General features: G+C 41.7%; 1 protein-coding gene across 7 annotated transcripts in view; it reads left to right on the forward strand.

Annotated features, from left to right (window-relative positions):
• LOC311009665 (diacylglycerol kinase zeta-like) overlaps nt 1-27,731 on the forward strand; it is a 73,562-nt gene that overhangs the window by 2,403 nt on the left and 43,428 nt on the right. For 3 of the 7 annotated variants that reach the window (XM_084003991.1, XM_084003993.1, XM_084003994.1), the window contains exons 1-21: nt 10,423-10,503; nt 15,859-16,951; nt 18,864-18,972; nt 19,360-19,455; nt 20,817-20,894; nt 21,119-21,181; nt 21,834-21,890; nt 22,036-22,104; nt 22,191-22,262; nt 22,341-22,454; nt 22,799-22,870; nt 22,976-23,074; nt 23,423-23,505; nt 23,579-23,639; nt 23,838-23,951; nt 24,103-24,240; nt 24,435-24,513; nt 24,617-24,672; nt 25,239-25,301; nt 25,716-25,789; nt 27,022-27,133. In XM_084003991.1, the coding sequence (XP_083860117.1) occupies nt 16,032-16,951; nt 18,864-18,972; nt 19,360-19,455; nt 20,817-20,894; nt 21,119-21,181; nt 21,834-21,890; nt 22,036-22,104; nt 22,191-22,262; nt 22,341-22,454; nt 22,799-22,870; nt 22,976-23,074; nt 23,423-23,505; nt 23,579-23,639; nt 23,838-23,951; nt 24,103-24,240; nt 24,435-24,513; nt 24,617-24,672; nt 25,239-25,301; nt 25,716-25,789; nt 27,022-27,133 (2,529 nt within the window). In that variant the 5' untranslated portion in view covers nt 10,423-10,503; nt 15,859-16,031. Of the gene's footprint in view, nt 1-7,737; nt 8,606-10,422; nt 10,504-15,858; nt 16,952-18,863; nt 18,973-19,359; nt 19,456-20,816; nt 20,895-21,118; nt 21,182-21,833; nt 21,891-22,035; nt 22,105-22,190; nt 22,263-22,340; nt 22,455-22,798; nt 22,871-22,975; nt 23,075-23,422; nt 23,506-23,578; nt 23,640-23,837; nt 23,952-24,102; nt 24,241-24,434; nt 24,514-24,616; nt 24,673-25,238; nt 25,302-25,715; nt 25,790-27,021; nt 27,134-27,731 lie in introns of those variants that run through there. The other 4 variants (XM_084003995.1, XM_084003992.1, XM_084003997.1 and 1 more) reach the window with 4 other exon arrangements.

Below are 27,731 nucleotides of genomic sequence, written 5' to 3' on the forward strand. Positions count from 1 at the left end.
CTATGATTCACCAGCAACACGATTCCTGCAAAGCAGCAGATTTTAGTGTGAGAACATTTGTATAGAACACATTCTCTAACAATAATATATAATCATATATCATGATGTACACAACACTAGAGAACATACATAGAGAACACCACATAGAGAACACACATAGAGAACATCACATAGAGAACACACATAGAGAACACCACGTAGAGAACATTCCATAGAGAACACCACATAGAAAACACACATGGAGAACATCACATAGAGACAATCACATAGAGAACACACATAGAGAACATCACATATGGATTCTCCGGATACACTGTGAGTCTGTGTAGAACATAAAACTAGGGGCAGCCAGCATAACTCGAGGACAGCATGCTGTTAGAACAAAATGTCATCAAGGTTCCCGCCAATAGAGCCCGAGATGGAGCGTTTCTCTGAGAGGAGAAGACTGATGATGATGAGGATCAAACATGAAGCTTCGTCTTCCTGGCAGCAACATAATTGTCTTCATTCTGTCTAATTAGATGTGTTTGAATGATGTGTAACCGGTGTTGTGTGTATTGTGTTCCCAGAGTCCTGTAGCTACTGTAGAGCATGATTTGGGGCTGGCAAGGGAACTTGAGTACCACGTAGGTCACCATGGTAACTGATGCTGTACACCTGACCTGATCCGGAGGAGGTTACGCTTAAGATAAGAGATCAACTTGTATAAAAGCACCACCTGTTGACCAATCACAGCTTGGTGACATCACTTACACCGATATGAAAAAGATCAAGTCATAATAAGACGGACGTGAATGTGTTTATACAATATTTTTGCCTCATTATTTCAGCTGCATCTTCGGTGTTGTGCAACGGATGGTTGTAAAACTAAAATTGCAATATTTAATTTTTAACTAAATATTTGGGAATGAACTTTTAGTCCTATATAAAGAGGCTGGATCTTGAAAAAGTAACGAGTACTAAGGGAGCAGCGAGGTCGAGGCGAGGTCAAGGCGAGATCAAGGTGAGGTCAAGGCGAGATCAAGGCGAGATCAAGGCAAGATAAGGGCAAGGTCAAGGCAAGGTAAAGAGGAGTTCAAGGCAAGGTAAAGAATAGATCAAGGCAAGGTCAAGGCAAGATCAAGGCAAGGTAAAGAATAGATCAAGGCCAGGTCAAGGCAAGGTAAAGAATAGATCCAGGCAAGGTCAAGGCAAGATCAAGGCGAGGCCTTAATAATAATCTAATGATCATGATCTGTCTGGGGAGAGGCTCCTCCCACACAGAGCTAAAATACTCCATCAGTCATTAACACAGGAATCATGGGAGTTTTCCTTTCTATCAAGAAACAGCATAGTTGTAGCTATGACATCACACATCCTGGTAAATCCACCCACCATGATGTCACAGAGTTTCCTCCGATGCCGGTATAACAAGCACTTGCTGGTGAGGCTCCAGGGGCCTGTACTACGAAGCAGGATTTGTGCTTAGCGAGGTAACTTAAGCGTTAACTCTGGGTTTTCCGTCCTACGACGCTGGTTCACTTCTTACCGGGGTAGATCGCCATGGTAACTTACGCTGTGGAGCTAACCTGCTCCGGAGCAGGTTATGTTCCTGATAAGAGATCAACGTGGAGAAACACACCGCCTACTGACCAATCAGCTGTCTTGGTGCACGGATATAAAAAAAAAGAAGCTCGGTGGATCGTGAGAGGGTCTCGTAGGAGAACTATAGAGTGTACAGAGACCAGCAAAACCCTTTTTCTGTCCCTGACGATGTTTTATATGAGAGATACAGATTCTCATCGGAGGGAAATACTTTTCTTTGTCAGCGTACAGCCTACTTACCACTTTGAATTATGTTTTTATATTTATTTGATTTGCTCCCAAGTCCGTTTTACACCGCCGGGATTGCAGCTGAAAGATTGAGGCTGATATTGTCATAAACCACGTTATAAGAATACATCCAAGCAACACATTCATCATTTTAAAGTTATATGTTTGGCCTTTTATTGCGGAAGGACATCGTAAGAGTTTAAGGGACGAGAGAGAGCGACGACATGATTTAAAAGACGGCCGCAGAGCGGATTCGAACCAGGTCCGCTGCAGAGAGCCTTGGTTCTGAGGGCGGTAACTCCACCACTAAGCTATCAGCGAGGTTAAGGTTATCGTTTAATCAGTCAGATCTAGTAGTGTCCTTATGATGGGGCAGTCATATTATACTACTAATACTATTAATACGACTTCCGCATTCACACAGTCGGAGAGTTTTTGCCAGCTGTCCTTCCTGCATTTGGCAGATGAAACTGTTGCCTTTTGCCTGTATTATATGTTTAACTTCTTCGTATTTCTGTAAGATTATGGTTTGCTCCTCGTACGTGAAATACGCCGCTCCGCTGCCGTAGACTGATCCATGTACGTGATTGGTCAAATGCTGCAAACGCCGCCTCTTTCATGTGCACGCGCTCATAGCTGGACAGGTAAACCCTGGGTTGAGTTAACGAGTTGATAACCAGCTTCGTGTGACCGCTTATCTCCGATTGCCTTTGTTAGGGTTACTTAAGCTGGATCTCTGAAAGATACCCTGGGTATGTTGAACTCGCTTCGTAGTACAGGCCCCAGGAACGGTGGGATCATGTTTGTGTTTTACTGTTGGGTGGTAGTTCCGGCCTAGGTCTCATATCGAAGATCGTGATCGGCGAGTGTTGATGTGTGACCGGCCGACCAATGAGACGGGAGGAACAATGGACCTCTCGCCTCGAGCGAAAGAGTTGCATAATGTAGAACAACACAACGCCAGCTGGAGACGAACACAGATGGCAGATAAAAAAACAAAAGGACAGAAGGGGAACTTAACAGTCCTGGACTTGTTGTGTTCCGAGGACTTTGTGTGGGTGTCGGAGTGTGAAAAAGATAGATCTGATCACCGGGAGCACGTATCTATGTGTCCTACATCCTCTAGAACCCAACAAGTGTAGCCCATCCTCATTACCTCATCGTTACTTAAGTATCATGATCAGATCGGGATCGTGCCTTCAGTCACATGATATCATATTGTGACTTAAGTATCGTGATAATAGCGCATCTTGACCTAATTATCGGGATCAGGTTGGGATAATATTGTATTGTGCTTTAAGTCTCGTGATAATATTGCATTATGATTTAATTATCGTGATAATAGCGGATCGTGACTTAATTATCGGGATAATATTGTACCGTGACTTAATATTGTGATAATATCATAAAGTGGGGCGTCTGTTGATCCCCATCCCTACTGAACACGAATGGCAACCAACAGGAAGTGCTCGAGCACTGTAGTCAGCAGTGATGATGTCACGCATGATTGTTTCATTGGACAATAAGATGACTCAACATTTCTCATCATCATCGTACTGCGTTGCTGCTACGGGGAAGCATCAACTGAAACTAAACTAGCACTTAGGCTGCAGGTCAGGTACTGGAAGTAGGTTAATCAATAACGCTGATCACTGCTGCCCCAACAGTCACTGACCATGTTATGTATTAGTGTAGCTCACAGGGATAAACCAATAGTTTAACGTCCATCAGTCCTCATGAGATCTGGTCCTGTAGAGGAGGATCATCCACAGATGGAGCCGATGCAGTCAGCGGACAGATGGTGCAGATCTGTACCGGTGAATCATCAACCTCTCTCTCTCTCTCTCTCTCTCTCTCTCTCTCTCTTTCTTTCTCTCTCTCTCTCTCTCTCTCTCTCTCTCTCCCCCCCCATCCCATAACGTAAGCAATGGCTAATGGAATGAAATGCCGTCTATCACTTAAATAGACGGAGATGAAATGATGAGGGAATCAAAATATGAATTCAAATAATAGCAGGAAAAAAGCAAATATTTGATTGGCTAGGGCCGAGGTAAGGTAAGAAGTGGGCGGGTCTTGTACAAGCCCGGCCCAACTTGTTGTACTTGTAGCAATAAATCGGTCCACTATCAGTATTAGGGAGTAATAATGAGTATTGGCAAGAACCTCACGATACGTATCACGATACTTTGGTCACAATACGATACATATCACGATATTAATAAAGATGAAATAAATATTGAAAATAAAATGAAAAAGGATAAAGTACTGCATTCACAACGCGTCTAAACATGATTTTTTTTTTAAATCGATCTTTAGAGTTGAAAAATCGATATTGTATTGGGCGGCAAAGTATCACGATATATTGCCGTATCGATATTTTTACCCACCCCTAATCCGTATCCTGGCGATATGGCCACCCTTCAGACGGTGACCTCCGGTCCTGAGAAGTAAAGCCAAAGCTGAAGTGCCTTAGACTGGCATTCTCTCTGCTAGCCAGCAGGGGGCAACTCCTCTCTGGTTGTATAGAAGTCTATGAGAAAATGCCCCTACATTTCACCTGATTTTTATCTCAATTATGCATCGGAAGGAAAACAATTTGGGTGGGACGATCTAACAGGGGTGGGGATGGGGGGGTGCGGTCCTCCCCTGGATAATGTTAATCTGGTGCATTTAAACGTGGTTTCATACTTTTCTCTGGCTCTAGCATGAGAAAGGAATAAGGGTACATCTTGTAAAGTGGTTGGCTAAAATCTTTTTTTCTTTTTTAGTTTTTTTTCACATTACGCAAGATTAGATCTCAAAAATCGTACTCAATGCTTTGCAACATCCTTCATTGGACGACTCAATTAGCTAAAACCTTACACTTTAAATTAGGGCAAAAATAGAACCTGCCTACGTTTGCTAAATTGTGGGCTAGCTAAAGCCTGTCGAAATACCGTCTATGTTATATAACATTTTGATGATTTCGGCTTTTAAGGTGGACTGTGAATTTTGAATGAGTAAGTACAAAATAAGAAACCAATTTAAGCCTTGTTAAAAATGTGAATTTAACCAAGCATGAAAAAATAACCGGCTAGCTTCTTTATTTTGAGCAGAACTTAACCAACAAAAGTAACCATAGCAACATCAGGAGACCCTTAATTAAGAGTAGCACCTGACACATAAATGGACCGTATTCATGATATAACTCTTCCTCTTGATCAGTGGCTTTGATGTCACTTACATAGGACATGAAGCACAGATGAAGTCTTATTAAGAGAACCTTGTTTTTTCCGTAGCTCCACGATAACCGCCGTCATGCAGCAGCTCTGATCTTACATCACATGTCCAGCAGCTCATTACGAATAGTGTTCTCTTCGGGGTCAGGTCGGATTAATGTTTGCATGTATAATCGGCGAGAAAATAGGGCAGCGGTGGGTGTTGGGAAGTTAAAAGGATCCCTCTGAATTGCGTGCGAGGTGTTCTTTTTTTATTATTTGTCATGGAAATAGTGAGTGGGTGATGGATGAGAGGGAACGACGACGACGGGGAGCGTTTCTCTCCTCCACACACCGAATATAGTTCTATAAAACACAATGTTTTACAGAACATAACAATTAATTAATTATTTATATAATTTATATAATTAATTAATATAACGCAGGTTAATTTTAATACAACATGAGTAAATATTAATATAACACAGGTTAATCTTAATGTAACACAAGTTAATATTAATATAACACAGGTTAATCTTAATACAACAGAGTAAATATTAACAGGTTAATTTTAATACGACATGAGTAAATATTAATACAACACAGGTTAATCTTAATAGGTTACTAAACCAAGTAATACTAAATCCTAAGTACTAAGAGATACTAAGTCAATATTTTGAGAAAGTTGATATTAAGCCTCAAATTGCTCATTATTTTGAGATATTAAGCCAATATATTGAGAAAGTTGCTTATTATTTTGAGATACTAAATCAATATTTTGAGAAAGTTGCTCATTATTTTGAGATATTAAGCCAATATTTTGAGAAATTTGCTAATTATTTTGAGCTATTAAGTCAATATTTTGAGAAATTTGCTCATTATTTTGGCAGAAATGGCCTTCCATACTTTATGGAAGTGAAGTCAGTGTTTTATTAATGTTTTGACACCAATGAGAATCTGATGACCAAACACTCTGTAACCGCATGCTAAAGCTTCATGGCGAACAGCGCCCTCGTGTGGCGGGCTTGTATGTTTGCGTTTCCCTAAAAGTCAGTCAGCTGCTCAGGTTGCAGTGACCTTTCATTTAACTGTGTAATCCAGCATTAATAATTCTATACATATCTATAAATATATATAAACTCCAGAATCTGTTCTCTAAACTTAGATAATATCATGCAAATAATATGGAGCTAGAACAGTCTCATAATTCATAAATGCACACAGAAATTCATAAATGCACAAAAAAGATTTACAAATGTATTTGGGGATTTGTATATACATGTGACTCAAAACACAAATACATTTTCAATGCACACACAAATATGTTTAATTTCATATGTAAGTAAAAAATATTCACATATAAAAAACAAGATTCATAAACATATTTCCAATGCACACACAAATCTAAAAAACAATCACAAATACATGAATGTTAAAGTATTTGCAATCTTCATCAAATACGCATTTGGGGCTTGTTACATTCATATATGAACTGTTGGACCTGTATTTACAAAGTGCTTTTAATTTGTAAACCTCCCTGCATTTGTGTGTGAAACTTTTGAGACTCCCCTGACGTGACTCTGATCCACAAATGCGTTTTTTCTAAGAGGAGGTTGTCTGTAGCCAATCAGATGTCTCCCTCCTTTACAGCCAATCACGTGAGTGTCTCCCCCAAAAGTCTAAAACACAACTCCGCCCGCACCGGTTCATCTTCCCCAGAATGAGGGAATAAATTACTTCCATAAAATGCTTCTTTATAAAAGAAAAATAGAGGGATATGGGTGCTAGAGCCAGAATCGACCTTATTTCTGGAGATAATTTCCCTTCTTCCTGTGCTCCCTGTCTTTATGCTGTATAGATTAGGTGTACAGTTATATAAATATCTGTAAAGGAGGGAGACATCTGATTGGCTACAGACAACCTCCTCTTAGAAAAAACGCATTTGTGGATCAGAGTCACGTCAGGGGAGTCTCAAAAGTTTCACACACAAATGCAGGGAGGTTTACAAATTAAAAGCACTTTGTAAATACAGGTCCAACAGTTCATATATGAATGTAACAAGCCCCAAATGCGTATTTGATGAAGATTGCAAATACTTTAACATTCATGTATTTGTGATTTTTTTTTAGATTTGTGTGTGCATTGGAAATATGTTTATGAATCTTGTTTTTTATATGTGAATATTTTTTACTTACATATGAAATGAAACATATTTGTGTGTGCATTGAAAATGTATTTGTGTTTTGAGTCACATGTATATACAAATCCCCAAATACATTTGTAAATCTTTTTTGTGCATTTATGAATTTCTGTGTGCATTTATGAATTATGAGACTGTTCTAGCTCCATAAAATAAAGCATTTTGTTAGATTTTTTTTAAACCCTGAGCTTTTTTGGGGGGGTAAGCTTACAAATTCACTTGCTCCTGCACTATTATCGGAAAAATAAAATCCCCAAAACATCGTAACCTTCACCGCAACTTTTCAAAAGAAATATTGTATATAATTTAATATTATAAAATAAATTATAATATATTAATATGTAATATATTAAAATAAAAATATAAATATAAATTCATATAAATAAAGTGTGCAAAGGGTTTAAAAACTCATGTAAAGACAAGTAACAGGAAGTCAGTGTGAGACTTTCAGTCAGGCATGCGGCGGGGCAGCTAACATCGGGGTCCTGATTGTAGTCGGTATACACTTCCTGATTTGAGCCGGACGGCCAGTGGAGGATCAGTGTGTGTTTACCAACGCCTGTGTGTAGCAGCGTGCAACTAAGTTGTGTGTGTCTGTCACTGTGTGTGTGTAGTGTAATTAAATTTGTGAGCGAGTGAGAAAAAAGAAGGAGAGTAAAGTTGGTGAAGAAGAAGAAGATGGAGTGTAAAAGTGAAGCAAAAGAAGAGTGATTGACAGGAAGACTGGACTATACTGCTGAGACGTGAGAGAGAGAGGAATGCTGGGAAGGATTATCTCCACACTAATCTCTCTCTCTCTCTCTCTCTTTTTCTACACACAAACACACACACACGGACACACACCTTGTAAAAGACCTTTGGCATGTGGATTATTGACTTTGTAGCCTCCGCGGGGCGGCCATGCTTGAAGTCCTGGAACAGTTTAAGAGTAGTAATAGGTCCGTTTGTAGTCTAGCTGCTGGTCTTTTTTTCGTTTGAACCCCTCTTTTCCGGATTTTTCCCAGTTCACAGGCAATATTCTGGACTTGAGTCATGTCGGGACCTTTCTTTCCAGACTTCAAGGAGTTGTAGCTCATCCTGGCAAAATGTGACGAGGGTTAGGGCAAGACCAGGAACTCAACTGACCTGTCATGGATTCTGACACTGATCCGGGACGTGGATCTGGACCCGATGCGCCTGAGCCAAACAGGGTAGGAGCGGAAGGGGACGGGTCGCTGAATGTAAAAGGGGTCGATGGAGGGTTTAGCTCTGGATCCTCCTCATCTAACTCCTCTCTGCCCCCCTCCCACCTCCCCCCGTTCTGGTCCTCGTCCCACCCGGTCTGCGAGGACGAGGAGAAGGACACGCTGACTGGCTGCTCTAAGTCATTCACCGGACTCAAGCTCTTCACCCGGAGGTAAGCCTTTAAAAGCGAGGCGGTGGCTGGATAATGGTGGTCTACCCCTAACCGGTGTAATGTCCACATGTGGACCAGCAGGTGGAGCCATCGGCTGTGAGTCAGCTGTCCTGATTTATTCAGATGAAAATGTATGTGTGTGTGTATAACCTTGCTACTGGGTCACGAGTCACCATGTGGAGAGGGGACATGATTCCCACGGCAACAGGGGCAGCAGTTGCCATGTCAACGTTAACAACGATGGCAATCGTGCCTCCAGCTTGGTTTCACACTCCGCCAAACAATTGTCAGGAAAGCAAAGGATCATGATCCGGCACTGGTGGTGATTTTGGTCTGTGTGGCGCTTGATGATTGGAGGGAAATATCTGAGGTAATTTACTGATACAAAAGTTTGTATCATTGTTTATTCCTGCAAGCATCAGGTGAGACGATGAATTTTCTCGTCGTCCTCTCAGGGACAAACTGGTCAATTAGTGACCCGCCAGATTCTGTGCCCCACAAGATTCTAGGACCTGACTTCAAGATTCTGTGACCCGTCAGATTGTTTGAGCCCGGGCCCATCACCCACCAAATTCTGTGACCCCTCAAATTCCATGACCCATCTGTCAGATTCTGTAAACCCTCAGATTCTGTTACCCCTCAGATTCTGTAAACCCTCAGATTTGGTGACCCCTCAGATTCTGTGACCCATGCTACTGGTTCTGTAAAGCCTCATATTCTGTTACCCACCACATCCTGGACCTATCATACCCTGTGAACCCATCAGAAACTTTGACCCCACAAGTGTTTCATTGACCCGTCCGATTCTGTGAGCCTCAGGATTCTGTAATCCACCAGATTCTGTGACACCTCCATTTTCAATGAATCCTCAGATTCTTTGACCGGCCATGTTCTGTGACCCAGCAGATTCTGTGACCCCTCAGTTTCCTGTACCCACCAGATTCTGTGACACCTCCATTTTCAATGAATCCTCAGATTCTTTGACCGGCCATGTTCTGTGACCCAGCAGATTCTGTGACCCCTCAGATTCCTGTACCCACCAGATTCTGCGACCCATCTGACAAATTTTCTTACCCCATGAGTTTCATTGACTCATCATATTCTGTGACCAACCAGATTCTGCAACCCCTCATATCCTGTGACCTGTCCGTCACATTCTCTGACCCTTCAGATCCTTTGACCCATCAGGTTTTGAGTCCTACCAGATTCTGTAACCGTGCATTATCTGTGACCCCTCAGATTCAGTGACCCCTTAGATTCTGTGACCCCTCAGATTCTGTTACCCATCCGTCAAATTCTCTGACCCCTTTCAGATTCTCTGACCCACCAGATTCTGTGACCCCACAAATTCTCTAACCCATCCGTCCGATTCTCTGACCCCTTTCAGATTTGTTGACCCATCAGGTTCTGAGTCCAACCCCAAAGAGGTACTGTGTCCTGCTGTCAGTTACTATTAATACCTGGTGATTGTTGTTATGGAGCCATAGAGGTGAGAAGTTGTGGCGAACAGGTGGTTACATGTTACCTTCCAGTTTATGTCATTCGCTGAATTCCTTGTAAATAGTCGGCGGTAGAAAGGGAGGCGTGGCCCAACTCACTCACTGACATCGATACAAGAGTGCTTCCGAGTTTCCTCTTGTTCTCTCACTCTCTGAGTGTATGTCACACTTTTTACTCAGCTCGTCAAGGAAGTAAGTTATTTTAGTCTCCCCCCCCCCCCCCCCCTCTTCGTCCCTCCAGACCAGGCGTTGGGTCTCACCCCTCCCTCTCTCTCTATCTCTCTCTCTCTCACCCCTCCCTCCTTCTCTCCGCTCCACAGTTCACTGTGAGCACGGCACATAGATGCAGTAGATGAGAAAGAGGGAGGAAGTGTGGATCATTTTCTCTTCCTTATTCAGGTTAGCTCTTTGTTTATTCTTTGTTTTGAATCCTGTTTAGCAGGATGATTTACAGCTTCTTAGAATATTGCATTTAGAAGTAAAGAAGTAACTTTTTGTTTGTGAAATCAAGTGAACTCAGTATGTGGTCAGGTTGTTAGAGGGCTGATGCAGTGCTGTGTTCAGTCATCTCACACTAAAGAGGGACAAAACCAGCTGGTTACGAATAAGTCAAATGAATGTCGCCAACGACAAGGTAACTTTAGCTTTGAGTTTTCACTCTGGTGGACTGCAGTGTAAGAAGAGGAGGAGTTCTGGCATGAAGGCCTTTCACACTTTGTCTTCAACAAAGTCTCGAACAATATGAAACCAGAGCTGCGAATGTTTTAACACTTCAAAAATGTCTATCTGAACCGCGGAGGAAAATACGATTCTGCATGTTTACTACAACGTGAGCAACTGACGAATGACTCTGGCTCGAACCCTGTTTGCTAACCAAACACCACGTTCTTAATGTGTGCAGTATTATAATACTACTACTAATAATAATTCTTCAGTTATAGACTGGCGACATATCCAGTTGTATCCTGCCTTCATCCAATGTCAGCTGGCATCGGTACCAGCCCTACTGACCCAGAACAGGAGTCGGTTCCAGATGATAGATGGATGTCTAATAATGCTAACAACAAAAATATAAAATAATAACAACAACAACAGTGCCTTTTAAAATCTTAACAAAGTGCAAATATGCAGGACTATCAACTCCAAATAAAATCTCTGAAACACAGAATATTACGTTCCCTCCTTATATCTACGGAAAAAGACATAGATTTGCAATCTCAGTGGAAATTAGTTAAAAAAAGATTAAAGAGTGTACATTGAGCACGGATGTAGCTTTAGCCATGCATAGCAAAAAGACTTAATCTGGCTCACCATCAACCTAATTTACATGCACACACACAACATGTAAATAAGGCCGTATGTAAAACGGATAATTTACTTTAGAAACAGAAGGCTGTGCATCGGTGCATGAATGGCTTGGTTAGATCCTGAGTGGCAGTCGCTGCCATCAGTGGATGAATGGGTGAATGTTGACATGTACTGTAAATCGCTTTGAGTGGTCAAAAAAAGGTGATATAAATACAGGTCTATGCAAGGCCATGCTGCTGGGTAGTGATGCTAAGTACTGCTGTTATGTAGCACTGCTAGCTAGTACCGCTGGTTGGTGAAGTGATAATTAGTACTGCTGCTAGGTAGGACTAAGGTGTCACTTGCTAGTGATGCTAGATAGTGCTAGGTAGTACTCCTAGATAGTGCTGCAATGTAGTACTGCTAGCTAGTATTGCCAGGTATTGCTGCTGGGTAGTTCTGCTAGTTAGAGCTGGTGTGCTGCTAGCGAGTGCTGCTGGGTAGTGTTGCTAGGTAGTTCTGCTAGCTACAACCGGTAGCTAGTACTGCTACTGCTGCTATCTAGTGCTGCTAAATAGTGCTGCTAGCTAGTGCTGGTAGCTAGTGCTGCTGGATATTGCTGATCCGTTGTACTGCTAGCTAGTGCTGCAGGGTAGTGCTGCTAGTGATGCTCGCTTGTGCTATCGTTGTTTTAAGAGAATTAAAGCAGGAACAGGAACCGCTAGTAGTGACCAGAGGTGTTACTTTGACATTCAACCAAATAGATTGAAATTGTACTTCAATAAAAGATTACTCAGGTACGAATAAAAAGTATTCATAGTAAAAGTTATACATTGATTTTTTTTAAATAATAAATCTTGCCAAGGTTACAGTATACATCTCATGTAATGAACTGAAAAAGTAAGAGTAATTTGATTGAAGTAAAAAAAAACGAATCACTTCATATGACACATAACATACCTAATTAAACATGTGAAAACATTATAGTGACATTCATATCGAGATGTAGAAAATACCTCATGCTATTTTTCTGTTGTGCTTGTATGAATCACTTCAGGCTTCTGTTTGCTGAAATGTGTATATGTGTGTAGAGTTCCAGTCCTTAGCTGCTGTTTAGACTGAAAACATGGAAACATGTTTACTGACAACAGAGACAGACGGAGAGAGATGGCTGCTGTTTGGACGGAAAATATTTTGATGTAGAGAGAGACAGAAGTCTCGGTGTGATTTCTCATGTAAGGCTATGGAAATGCAGTCACTCAATCTAAGTATGAGGTTTTGTTTCCTAAACCTAACGTTAGTTTTCATATCTCTTATATATACATTTTTATGGTATTAGGGCTGTTAAACAGCAATTTTGCATCCGATAATTCACAGGGTAGCTGTGGATTAATCGCAATTAATCACCAATTGTAAATACACCGGAAAATAATTAAATTATCTCTGTAAATTGTTGTGGTAATGGAAAGTAAAAAATATTGATTATGCTTTGATTTCACAAGTTACGTCAACATGACTTCGTCCACTTCTTAGATACAGTCTATGGTCTGAACCAAGTGGTTTCTGGTCAGACACCAGAACATTGGAGGTCGTTGAAAGGCATTGTGGGTAGTGTAAGACTTTTTTTCCTGCAGGCAGCTATCAGTCCCATTATCATATCAGACTGAATGATATTTCACACACAGCCGGAGGTCTGGTCGCACAACTACATTGACCTTTATGTCTCTGTATTTGTGCCGCACAGCAATAGTTTCATGTAAATATTTAAGCTAACAGCACAGAGCTCTGGATAGTGTCTCTCTCTCACACGCTATCTCGCTCTCTATGAATATGATTCTGAATGTGGGTGTGAACATCAGGACCGTCCTCACCAGTAAACCATATGCCGTGTGTTCAAATGTTTATTCTCATGCAAATACTTTTTACTTTGAGTTGTGAGGGAGGAAGTCAGTGAACCTAGTGTTCTCGGCATGCTGTTGAACCAATAACCTGAAGCAGACTTCTTTTTTTGTGTCGCTCAGCGTGACTTCCAAACTGGAAGTGTTTAACCTAAAAAACTTTATGTTTAGACAACGAAACCCACTTTAGGTTGAGGCAACAAATCTCATGTTAGACAACAAATCCAATGTTAAGTTTAGACAATGAAACCAACATGACAACAACATTATGTTTAGACAACAAAACCAAGGTTGTCCAATGTTAAGACAAAGAAACAACTTTAGGTTTAGACAATAAAACCAACGTTAGCTTTAAAAACTGAAACCAATCTTAGGTTTAGACAAAAACAACATTAGGTTTAGACAAAAACAACGTTAGGTTTAGACAACAACAACGTTAGGTTTAGACAACAAAACCAACCAACATTAACTTTAGACAACAAAACCAACGTTAGGTTTAGACAACAAAACCAACGTTAGGTTTAGACAACAAAACCAACTTTAAGTTTAGACAACAAAACCAACTTTAAGTTTAGACAACAAAACCAACGTTAGGTTTAGACAACAAAACCATCGTTAGCCTTAGACAACAAAACCAACGTTAGCTTTAGACAACAAAACCGACATAGACTTGGTCGTCTTCCCTCTCGGGACGTTACATTGTTTACAGTAAACAATGCAATACATTTACTAATAAGACAGTAAATGAAAAGCAGTTTGCTTCAGTCCTGTCCTGCTCTCTTCAATAGAAAGTCTATTGAAGGTCTATTGGTGGACACCAGAGAAAAGAAGACATAGCCCCGCCTCCATATGCCTCTGTCCCATTCAGCAAGAAAAACAGCGTTAAGCTATGGTAACATTGCCAAAACACCCACACACACAATGAGGACTCATCTGTTCCTCACTCTGCCCTGTTATGGTAGCTGATTATTAATGTAGAAGGCAGCTGTTACATAACGGCAACACACTCAGAGTCCTAATCTAGTTGTTTAGATGGGACAGACATGAAGGATCAGAGAAAAGCCTTCACTATAAAGTAATTATAGCTGGACTTGAATCTGATATTGATCCAGTATCAGTCTTATCTGACAATGTACAGAATATAACTACAGCTCTGCCTCCATTATCTTGCCGATATCCTTGGTTTTAACAGTTACGGACGGCAGATCCGGGATACTTAGAACCATTAGGACTTTAGTGCGTCATAGATTCTGAAGCGACCCTGTCTCTAGGAGTTTTTCACGCTGCAAACAGAACAAAACGACCTGGTTCTTTTTTTTTTTTCCAAATTAATTTTTTTTATGAGTCATCATTAAGAGACTCTTCAATAATAATTTGAATAATGATAACAGGACTAAAAGTAATTATATACATGATGTACCACAAAATGACAAAATAAAAGATTCAGGGGGCACCACCCAGCACTCTGCCAGCTAAGCACACCGGGGTCAGAAGGGTCAGTCCAACCATGGGTAACTGCCACACCCTTATAGGAGGGGGCTGGTTTGCAGTTGTTTCCTTTGAATAGGTAGTTATTAAAGAGGCTCAGCCTTCCTTCCCCATGGTGAATGTTGATGACCGTTGAATGAAACGTGACTTAATTTTCTTAAATTGGTCTTAAATCCACAAAGTAGTAATAATAAGGAAATTAAATCACTATGGCTGTTGTGACACACACTTCTAATGCAGTGTGTGTCAACATGTCCACATGTTTGGAGCTGAAGCCGGTCAGCAGTGTTGACAACCCTTGACCTTTGTGACAGAGTCTGTTTTAGTCAGTCATTTTTTTGAGAAAGTGCTTGTGAGAGTCTGTGGTCTGCAGCGGAGCGTGGCGAGCCCCCCCGACGCATTCTTTGTTTCCTGTAAGTTAAGCGGTATAACTAGAAACAGATATGAGAACCATGGCGCTCTTCTCTTTGATCGTTGTCACAGCAGGAAACTCTTCGGCTATTTGTTGCATAAATGGCCGACTAAGCAGTTTCAGTTGAACTGACATGATGCACGTTATGTTCACAATATGCAGATGACAAAAGATTCTAAATATATAACACATTTAATTCAATAAGTGGGCAGTTCACATATTGAAGCTTCCGATTAGGAAGAACAAGGTGATGAATCAATTGTGGATATTGAAGAAAATTAAATCAAATCACATCTGTTGAACTAATGTTAAACCATAACTTTAATACATGGCCAGCATATGTGACCATATACCAGTTGCTCGAATGTGAGTGTGAAAAAGTAGAAAAAAGAAGAAGCAGTATTGCATAACGGAGTCATGGGCTGTGTATTTCTTCCGTATGGGGAGTAGCATGATGATTTGTAGAAGTGGTAACGTGCCAGCGTTGATCGACTTTGAACAAAACAGCACTGCATCAGTGATTATTGATTAAACAGATGATTGATCAGGCGAAACACTTAATGTGTTAAATTAAAATAAATGTTTGCATGAAAATGTAACTAACCAGTATTTATGAAGGAAGGACTTGTTGGATCAGTGTGGTCACACATCTCTGTTCATGTCATTTAGGGAACTCATTTCATAAACCGAGCGTTTCTAAAGGAAGATTGGGGCGAGGACTGGCACCAGCTACAATGGACACCACCTTCTAACCTTTGACCTTGAGTCCGGTATCAGAAGACAAGGCCACATATGCCACATATCATTTTAGGACCTTCCCCATTGCACTGAACTCCCAAGACATGATGGATTTCTTGTTCAGACGCCCTTTTCGGCGTTGCCATAATCGAAAGAAGGCTGCAGCACGTCAGCCCGGTCCCGCCCTTCCAACCAGCAAAGCCAGGAGGCGCTCTAGTGTAGGTCTGCCCTCCGCAGCATTGGTAAAGTCCAGACGCTCCTCTGTCGGTTTACCCCCCGTCTGTACCGACCAGCGCAGGAGGCCCAGTGTTGGCGCCCTGGTAGCCAGTGGACAGAAGAGACATGTTGGACTAACGTACCTGAGTGAAGCAGCGGGAGGAAGCGGACCTGAGAGACCAGATGGAGTCGCCAGGAGAGGAAGGAGGACTCGCCGGGCCTCCGGCTCAGCCCCCTGTATACACCGTGGAATGGCAGTGCGACATCGGCGTCCTTCTAAAGTCAAATCAATTGAAGCTCATTTACTTGGATCCTCCATGTTACTAGCAAGTGTAGTCCAGGTGGGCGGGGTAGTGAAAGGGAAGGAAGAGGAGGAGCTAGATGCTTCCCAGTGTTCCTGTTCCGAGTCCGATGGGGAGGAAGGGAGTGATGATGTGGAGAACACAACCGGAGGGATGAAAGATGTGAACTTCATACACTTCACCCAGCCAGTCCTCATGGAAACCATGGCACCCCGCCCCTTGCTCCGCCCCCCTCGCTGTCTGAGGCGAAACTCCTCCCTCCACCTTCCAGCAGATTCTGGAGTTTACTGTCGCTACGATCGACAAAGGTCAAGTCCGGCTAACTGGACTTTAAACGACCAGACTTCCAGGACCAGACCCAGTCTCGGCGAGCTGGCCTCAGCAGGTCTGGCCTCTGAATCTGGGGCCGCCTCTACACCCCATAAAAGCTGCTCTTCACCACTGCGGGGTCCAGAGGGAACTGTGTACTATGATCCTTATCTGGAGACATGGGAGAACTTCCTGTCGTATGTAGTGCACGCACGCACGCACACACACACACACACACACACACACACACACACACACACACACACACACACAAAGAATAACAACTCGGCTAACTAGCCATTTACTTACCCAAACCATTTTTCTGCATAATCCTTCCTAGGACAAATTATGTTAATTTGATGCCTTTTCTGGCACGATGCCATGTGACATGCATTCAAATGAATATATATTATATAAACTCAACAATGATTTGCACAATTGGCATCAAAAACATATCTTTAATCCGCTCTCTAGACTGCCTTACCTCGCTGGTCGTTTCAAAGTTGCCAAAAGCGACCTGGAACTCATCAAAACAATCGGCAACTCTGATTTTACTTGAATTCGCAACGGAGAGAAAAAAGGGAGTTACCTCCATCACTTTGCCGGCCGCGTTTCTGGTCCACGGCATGCTGGGAAAGGTTGCTACTACCTCATTTTAGTGGGTTTCCCTGCATTTAAAAAAGCTGATTTTGATAGGAGACTGGATGGCAAAACTCCCAGATCTGTAGGGGATATTCATAGTGCACAAGATATTTGTGGCGACCCCTCCGACCTCTCCCTCGGCGTCGCCGTCAGGCTGAAACATTGTCGACGTTAATGACCTCTTGGCCTTTCCTTTAGCACAGCTGTGGCTGTCAGCTGACCGATCAAGAGCTCTTCTTTTTGCAATCCTCCGATGTTCCATCACATATCAAACATAAGGGTTATTCTGGTCGCCTTTCAAAATGCACACTTCCGCTGCTACTATCATTTGTAAAGGTTTGTGGGTTACCATGGTAATGCATGCTTATCGCCAATGCGAAGCACGGCATGCAGAACGGCTGTTCATATTCAGTATATTAGATGCTATCTTTATGTCGAATGTGACTTTTATCTACAGTTTGCTGACATGGTTCCATCCACCATGTAGATTAGGTTTTGTACCGAATGTTCCCTTGGACAGGACTATTGTATCTTTTCTTCTTTAGAAGCTGAAACATTTAGTAGTTATTGTTTAAATGTTTGTCATGTTTTTATAGTGATGTTTTTTATTTTATGGACAACTTGGATTCTAGTATTTCAGACATCAAACTGTTCACATCCATATCTCAGTCCTTGCTTTTTAAATGTCCTCTTTCTTACCTCTTTTTTATTTCTTACACATCTTTCTTCTCTCATATTTCCATATGGTGTTATTGTTATTATTTCATTTTTAGTGTGTGAACTGTCTTGAAGCTTCATCCCCATATTTGCTGATTGTGTCAATTTTTCCTCTTGCTTCACTGGTATGTGATTTGCTCAGGTGTGAATGTGAATGGTTGCTTGTTTTTATGTATGTCACCTGTCCAGGTGTATCCTGGGAGAAGCTCAGGATGGGAAAATCAATTCTGTATATGTATACATATGTATATGTATGTAGTACTTATTTTCATATCCATAACAATTGTATTATTCAGGTGGCACATCAAGACACACATGCTTCTCTTATGACACACCTAATTCCTTGTAATCATATTATAATTAAAAAAATTAAGATAAAATAGAACTTTATTAATACCAAAGAAATTCTTCACAGTAGTGATAATAAAAAAGAAAACCCACATTGCATGTTTTGCCTTTAAATCCATGACGTTATACCTTTAAATCCATATGAGATGTTTTACCTTGAAATCCATATGACATGTTATACCTTTAAATCCATGACGTTATACCATTAAATCCATGACATGTTATACCTTTAAGCCCTATGATAGACTGGGTACCTGTCCAGGGTGTACCCTGCCTTCACCCAATGTCAGCTGGGATCGGCTCAAGCCCCCCCGTGGCTAAATGGTCGACGATAGATGGATGTTATACCTTTAAATCCATATAATATGCTAAACCTTTATGAAGAGGTCTCTGTGTTTCCAGGAAAGCGATAGCGAAGTCGGGCCTGCACCAGCTGCCCTGTGAGCCCAGTATATCGTCCCTGAACAGGACCAACCCGGAAGCCAATATCCGCAGCACCCTGGACTGGACTGTGAGTCACGCTCCCTTGTATCTTTTGGCTCAGGTGTACAACGACAGCTCTGATATCACACAGGATAGCAACCTCTTTGTGTTCTCGTACAAAGCTTTGAATGTAACAGGATCCTTAAGGATCAGTGATTGCGCATGTCTTTCATCACACAAAATAAATTAAATATTAAATGTGGTTTAATAATGATTTTATCAGGGTAAGAGATAACCATTCATTTTAGTACACAGTTTGAGAAGTTTTAATCTTGTTTCAGCCATGTAAAGCACTTTACTTGGAAGAGCTCTCTATAAATAACGTCAGTATTATATTCTTGTTATTATAACCAAACCGAAGTGAGCCAACGGCCTTCCAGTGAATTAGCTTCTTGTGTCCCCTGTGTCCCCGTAGGAGGCGGCTCTCTATGGAGATCATATCTGGTTTGAGACAAATGTCTCTGGAGACTACTGTTATGTGGGAGAGCAACACTGTATCGCCAGAGCTCTGGTTAGTATCTCCTCTTCTTCTCCGTTCCTCTTTGTCTTCTCAACTCTGTTTTCGAACAATACTGCAGGGCAAAAGGTACAAAAAGTTCTATATTAAAAATTCAATAGATAGAAGAGATGACTGAGGACATAAAAAAACAGTTTGTGATTCCAAGCAAACTTGGGTAATGCATCAGATTAGAAGGTGAAATTAATTTAAGAGCTCCCTCCCTGGTGACTCTCTAGTGACTCTCTAGTGACTCTCTGGTCACTCTCCGGTCACTCTCCAGTTATTCTCTGATGACTCTCTGGTGACTTTCTGGTCATCCTCGGGGCACTCTTTGGTCATTCTTTGGTCAATGTCTGATCTCTCTCCGGTCACTCTCTCGTCACTCTCTCGCCACTCTCGTCACTCTCGTCGTTCTCTGGTCACTCTCCGGTCCTTCTTTTGACTCTGGTGAATCTCCGGTCTCTCTCTGTTGACTCTCTGGTGACTCTCTTCTCAGTCTGTGGTCAGTCTCTTCTCACTGGACACTCTCTGGTCATTCTCTTCTCACTCTCTGGTCATTCTCTGGTCACTCTCCGGCCACTCTGTTGTCTCTGGTGAATCTTCTGTCTTTCTCTGTTGACTCTCTTCTCACTCTCTGGTCATTCTGGTCATTCTCTTCTCACTCTCTGGTCACTCTCTTCTCACTCTCTTGTCATTCTCTTCTCACTCTCCTGTCATTCTCTTCTCACTCCCTGGTTATTTTCTATTTTCTTCTCACTCGCTGTTTTCAGCCCCTTGATGGATCCTCCACTCTGATCTCTACTAAGAAACAATAGTGATGCTGTTAGGACTCATTTCCAGTGTCATAGTATAAATTTACTCCGGTCAGCTCGTATCAAAGTCAAACAAGCCTGTCACATCACGCAAACACAGTATGGCCACATGTCACACTCTATCATGTCATACCACAACCAGCGGCCTTGCAGCGTTTCAATTTTACAGCACAGGACTGACCTCCAGTGGTCAGAGGCGGCATTACTGCCTCACCCTCTGTTCACTTATAGTGGCTTATTCCTACCGTTTCTGTGATTTGTTATGTTTCTGGTCTAGAGGAACTGAGACATGAGAACCAGTATGACTCCCCACTCTCCCCAGTACAACAGGACAATAATCACCATTCACTTCTCAAACTGGACATCTCACTCCTGAACTGCTTTTTGTCTCATATTTCCAAAAGTTCCACAAGTTCATTATTTATTTCCAAACCAATCACATTCTTTGAGTACTATGAAAGGCACTATATAAGTCCAAGTTATTATTATTATTATTATTATTATTATTATTATTATTATTATTATTATTATCATTCTCTGTGTCTTTCTTCTACGGTCTAGCAAAAGTCTGTGGGTCGGAAGAAGTGCGCCGCCTGCAAGATCGTCGCCCACACCATCTGTATCGAACAACTGGAGAAGGTAATGTCCCCGTCTGTCTCCTGTATTCACGTCCTTGTTAATCGACTCTATACAGACGACACCCAGGTGTAATAAAAGGAGTGATCACAGACAGATAAAGGTGGAGAGGAGAAGATGTTTAGATAAGGTGATGGAGGTGGAGACGACTGACTCAGTCATGATGAAGATGTTTATGTTTTCACCGAAGGTGAGGTCTTAAACTGTCCCTCCTGTCTAACCTGCAGTACCCCAGTTCTAGAGCCATTCTGTTGGACGCCACGCTGCCCCTCAATGACCCCAACTTTAGAGTGAGACAAACTAAACTCCTCCCGTCTATGGGCTGTCTTGGTCTAGGTCTGGACCACACTTCTTTCATTCACAAAGAAACCAGTTCACAGCTGGAAGTCGGGGTTTCACTCCGGATGAGGATTGATTTGTGGGTCCCAGATTTATGTAGATAGATATGAGATGATCCACTTTTAAAATGAGCAAATCAAACTGGATTTGAATCCCTGTTAGACACACACTCTTCTATAAACTTTGACTTTGGTTCTTAATCACTACAGAGTCATTTTCTTTTCCTCAAATCTGGTATAATCCTCTATCCCTTGGTTTGGTTTTCTTGTTGGTCCTGGTGGTCTGATGAATGTTGGTTTAACACTGATATGATATTGAGGCAGGTCCATGAGGCTGGCAGTAGAGCATGGATCATGTGATACTAGTGGTCAACTAATCCAGTTTATGAGGATGTGGATACCAGCAGGGCAATAGAATACTGCTGGTGTCCCTCCCGGCTCCTGTTTGGTGCCTCCCCACTTTTCACATGCGTAAACCCGATAGCTTCTTTCTCTTAAAACATGATCAACCAACCCGATCGCCGGAAACCCTTCCAATCAAGCCTCAGTCACTGTGGTTACCATCGATGTATTAATGCCTCTCTTCCTCTCCGTTCTCTTCCAGATTAATTTCCGGTGTAAACCGTCTTTCAGAGAAGCCGGATCCAGGAACATCCGAGAGGTGAGTTCTGAATCCAAGCCATAGAAAAAAAAAACCTCCTATTCTATGCTGCTCATTCTTCTTTTCACAACCTCCGGGAACCATTATGAAATAGATGTACATGATTCATATTCAGAAACTCATTTAACTTTTGTTATTTGTTCAGCCCGTCGTGGTGCGACATCACTGGGTGCATCGGAGGCGGCAAGAAGGCAAATGCAAACAATGCGGGAAGGTGAGCCGGCGATTCCGACGCTGATCATTACAACTTTTTCCGTTTCGTCTTGTTTCGTCCCAGTTTTGTATCCATTTCTCTTCCAGGGCTTCCAGCAAAAGTTTGCGTTCCACAGTAAAGAGATCGTGGCCATCAGCTGCTCATGGTGCAAACAGGCCGTGAGTATGTTTTCGAAAAAGCGGACCATGTGTTATTTTCTCTCTATTTTCTATTTATTGCCGCGTGTCCCTCTTTAGTACCACAACAAGGTGTCCTGCTTCATGCTGCAGCAGATTGAGGAGGCTTGTCCAATAGGAGCTCACGCTGCTCTTATAGTCCCGCCCACATGGATTATTCGAGTCCGGCGCCAGGTAAATATGCTATGCAATGTCAATCACTGTTATTAGACACCTCCCTTTGTCCCCCTCATACATACACCACACAGGGTCATTTTCTCATAGACTTCTATACAATTAGAGAGGCGTCGCCCCCTGATGGCCAGTAGAGACATTTCTCTTTATCATGATATTATTGGTCGAAATTGGTTCATACCAGATGATGTAAATCATATAATTCTATAATTTAAATCGGATTAAGTTGCCCTACCATTAGCCACGTCCGACAGCTAGTTAGCATCTATTTACTGCAAACTATAAAGTGATTCTATACATTCCTTCTCAACATTGAGTGATTAAGTATGTTTTCTCTCTCCCAGTCTTCTATAAAGTCCAACAAGAAGAAGAAGAGGACGTCGTTCAAGAGGAAAAGCAGCAAGAAAGGAGCAGAGGTCGGTATTAGCCGAGAGGGCTAAATGTTATAATACTTTTTAAACCATTAGAGGTTTAAAGTCCCAGGCTGGGAGCTCTGAACTCATCATCTTCTTCTCTGACAGGAAGGACGACAGTGGAAGCCATTTTTAATCCGACCCATCCCTTCGCCACTGATGAAACCACTGCTGGTGTTCGTCAACCCAAAGAGTGGAGGAAACCAGGTATTCATTGCCAAACCAAGAAATGGTGTAGGATGAATGTGTGGGTCTCTCAGCTGCTCTGCCATCTGGTGGGTTCGTCAGCTGATACTTGTGTATCACTTCCCAGAATGCTTTAGGCTGTGTCTGGGTGGGTTTTGTCTCCGCGCAGGAGCCTCTTGTCACCAATATCAATAATGCTGATAGATGGTGCCAATGATGTTATGATAAAATGCTCATGATTTCAGGCTCAGCTGACCAATTACTTATCTAATATTTTATTTATCGTTTATTTTTACAAGGGGGGTCTCAGTAGCAGCTGTTGTACTATAAGTTGTCTTCCAACATCCTACTGGTTCTTCTGTCCGACAGGGTACTAAGATCATGCAGTCTTTCATGTGGTATCTGAACCCCAGGCAGGTATTTGACCTGAGCCAAGGAGGACCGAATGAGGGGTAGGTGTCCCATACACTGCTAACATCAGTGAACGTCTGGTTGGCTGCATTTAACCAGAGTAAAATCTCGTAGGCTGGAGCTGTATCGTAAAGTCCATAATCTGAGGATCCTGGCCTGTGGAGGGGACGGCACCGTGAGTACCAACACACACTCATGTAGATGTATAACAGGACTATTCCATCACAATAGCAAGTGGGTCAAATAAGAAGATGATTGGGGGACTTTAATTATATCAGATTTAATATTCATTAAAAGACAATGGGCCCCAGGATTGAACCCTAAGGAGTCCTGTGGCTATCTACACTTGAATTGTCTTTGTGTGTGGACCCAGGTGGGCTGGATCCTGTCTTGTCTTGATGAACTGGCATTAAATCCTCAACCACCTGTTGCCGTGTTACCACTTGGGACAGGAAATGACCTCGCCAGGACCCTCAACTGGGGAGGGGTGGGTACAAACACGAACACTAGTTCATCAAGGTCTAATGTGTGTTCAAGTATTCCCTTAAATTCCCCTTTTAATGAAAGAATTTCCCTTTTTTGAGCAGTATATGTGCCCATGTATCTATATGTTTGAAGTAGTTCTGCATGTCTTCCAGGGCTATACAGATGAACCTCTGTCTAAGATCATGTCCCATGTTGAGGATGGAGCTGTTGTCCAGCTAGACAGATGGAATCTACAGGTTGAACCAAACCACAGCACAGGGGCTGAGCAAGACGAACAACAAACTGATAAGGTAACCAGAAAATCTGTTTGTCTTGACCAAGGCTTAAGTATTTGTTTGACCCGACCTCGGCAGACTCTCAGACTTGATACTCAGTGAACGTGAAATGAAATCAATGGCTTCGTCGGCGTATGGGAGCATGAAAAGGAAGCAGGTTGTACCTTTGAACCCGGGTGTGACTGATGTTTGTGTGAATGCTCTCTCAGCTTCCTCTAGATGTTTTCAACAATTACTTCAGTCTTGGATTCGATGCCCATGTGACTCTAGAGTTCCACGAGTCAAGAGGTACATTCATATGAAAAAAATAAACCTCAAAACATTTGTAGTTCACATTTATGTGTTGGAGATGTTTTGTTTATTTGCTTGCCTCTGTCTGTCATTGTTCCAGAGGCTAACCCAGAGAAGTTTAACAGTCGTTTTAGGAACAAGATGTTCTATGCTGGGGTGAGTACTTCTCCATGGTAAAGATAACACTGTTCAATGTTTAACATTTTGACACGATAAGTTTGTCTGTTGACCAACCCACAATCAGAAGTGACTAGCTTTTGATTAACAGGTCACTACCACGCGACCAATGCACTTAGCTACTGAAGGTGACCTTTAATTATGAAGCTAACATTGTTAGCAACGTCAGAAGCCAGGTGGATCCAGATCTAGTAAGGTTGCCGCTTGAGGGTTCTACTCCGCCTCTTGAGTTTTCATCAAATCCACCCGTCGCTCCTCCGCAGTCCAAATATGGTCACTTCCTTCACTGGTCGCAAAACTTCTAAAATGCCCGAACTTGAGGCTTCGAAACCGTAGTCGATGAAACACTGGTCACCATGGTGAAGTTCACTTCTGATATCCAGTCACTGGGTTGAGTTAGGTTTGGTTGAGTTTTAGTTTTCCATAGCTGACGTACCGCAGTCTCCTGGGTGAAAGTCCTATGTTAGTGTGACCCAACCGCCCTGTGTGTACTGTCTCCCCGACACCGGGGGTTTAAATTGGGGTTCTTTGTGTCTCTACTACAGACGGCATTCTCCGATTTCCTCATGGGAAGCTCCAAAGACCTGTCCAAACACATCCAGGTGGTGGTGAGTAGACGTCCTTCAAGAAGAAAGACTCTTAGTGTCTCTGTTCCTCTCACTTTTTCTCCGTCTTTGTCCATCTGTTTCTGTCTGTCTCCTCTCGTCTCCTGGAGGATTTAAGAATTAGGTCACTTTATAGAAATGACAGCAGAAAGCTGTTGGTGGATTATGTAAAAGAGAAATGTTCAAAAGAAAAGACACAAGGATGGTGAGGCAGATTTGGGGGTCTGGTGGAGGAGGACCACATCAGAGTAGTCAGGGTTTAGGTTTATATGCTCCAGTGTGGTGGACTTAGAGGACATCGTGGTCCCCTTCATCTTGTTCAGGACAGGCCGTTTATATGGAGGATATTTTGGTCCGGTAAGTATGTTGCTGTTGTGTAGATGGTCACGTCTTGATAAAGTCTCTGTTTGTCCCCAGTGTGACGAGACGGATATAACATCGAAGGTTCAGGACTTGAAGCTTCAGTGTCTGGTTTTCCTCAACATCCCCAGGTGATTCTACGACTTCTAAGAACTGATATTATCGAATTACTTTCTTCCTACTCATCAGTAGGAAACCAACCATTCCAGTGCCAACAATGACGTTGAAAACATAAACACTTTTAATCAGACGATCCTCACCTTCGGACATACGTCTGGAGCTTTTATTGTGAAAGGTTAAAATGGGGGGAGTGGTTCTTTGTTAAGGTTGAAAGGAGTTTGCAATCTTTGTGTACCTTTTTGTAATGTGTCTGTTCGACACGTGATTGGTTGATCATTGCGTAAGAGTGAAAATGTCATTCGGCTGTTAACTTAATGTGCCAAAGTGCCCACTAGATGGCAGTATTGCTACACAAATGGCAACCTGTTGAATTTGGTGTTGTGTGAATTGTTGATTTGGATGTAAATGGTCAAGATCCTTGAATAATGGCAACATTTTGGTTTTTGAATGCAATTTTAAATTCTGACTATTATGCTATTATAAAAATAATACAGGCAAACATCACAATCTACCTTTAGACTACCATTTATTTTAGTTATGGGATACCAAGGGATGACTGTTTTATTTATATACCTATATTTAAATATTTCTATAGATATAGTAAAATGCTTTAGTTAAGGATAATAACTGGGGTTAATTGTTGTACTGATGACCAGGAGGACATTATGCATTTATTTTAGTATAAAGCACAATATTCAGAGATTAGTTATCTGAATAAACACTTTACTTTTATCCCTCGCAAGACGATCATAATACATTATTGAACACTGTTATAGGCTAGGCTACTACACTGGCTGGATCATACCATTCTGCAGAGAATCTCTGAAAGCTTTATTTTCTGCAACTGGACTTACTTTAGTTTTTTTCACGATGTTTCACCTCTCATCCCAAGAGGCTCTTTCATTTGAACTACCGATCTGGTCCTGAGCCATCAAGTGAACTCTTCACATGGGGGTTGCATGGGTCAAATGAGTCATTGACCCGTCCCGCCACCACTTGAGTGGATGGTTGTTGATTTGTCTAGGGACAAATTTAACTTAAACAAGCTCTATTGAGAGTTTAGGTGTCTTTCCTGGCCAGAATGCGAAGATTGGTCTCCTCAAAGGACTGTCCTTTGTCTTTAAGATGCAAATGGCCCTCTGAGTCCTGACCTGAGGAGCTGGATCTTGGATCTTCTGTGTTCACATTCTTGCCACCCATGTAAATACTTGGATTTCAGTGGATTCTTTTTCCTGCTTTTCAGGTACTGTGCCGGCACGACACCTTGGGGAAACCCCAGTGAGCATCACGACTTTGAACCGCAACGCCACGACGACGGCTACATTGAAGTCATTGGGTTCACTATGACCTCACTGGTACGTAGCTCACGGAGAGGGAGAGTTGGTTACTAAACTAATATACATGTAAATATTGGATGTCCCATGCCAGTTTTAAACGAATTAAAAGATGTGATATTGATGAGACAATAACATCATTAGGAAAATGCAACACATGTGGGCCAATAATGTTATATGTATATAAAATATATAAAAGTACAGGAAGGTACACAACAATAATGTAGCCTATCAAGTATCATGTATAAAAAAGTATAGTATATATATATCCAGATATATATATCCATTTAGTGTGTGTGTGTGTTTGTATATATATATATATATATATATATATATATATATATTCCTATAGGACTTTGAATCTATGTGTTTTATCATATGCTACAACAATAATTATGTAAAATATCACAATAAAATTGATAAATGGAAACAATTTAAGAAAAATATAATTCAAAAATGTTTAAAAATGTCAGCACTTAAAAAAAAAAAAAGTATTTATTGTCTTTTAGTTATATAATACAACATACACACACACAAATACATACAGACAAGTATGATGATGTATCACAATGTAATAAAAAAATTTGAATTATATTAATAGGGAAAACACATTTAAACA

Source organism: Eutrigla gurnardus, assembly GCF_963514095.1.
Source record: "Eutrigla gurnardus genome assembly, chromosome: 24".
Lineage (NCBI taxonomy): Eukaryota > Metazoa > Chordata > Actinopteri > Perciformes > Triglidae > Eutrigla > Eutrigla gurnardus.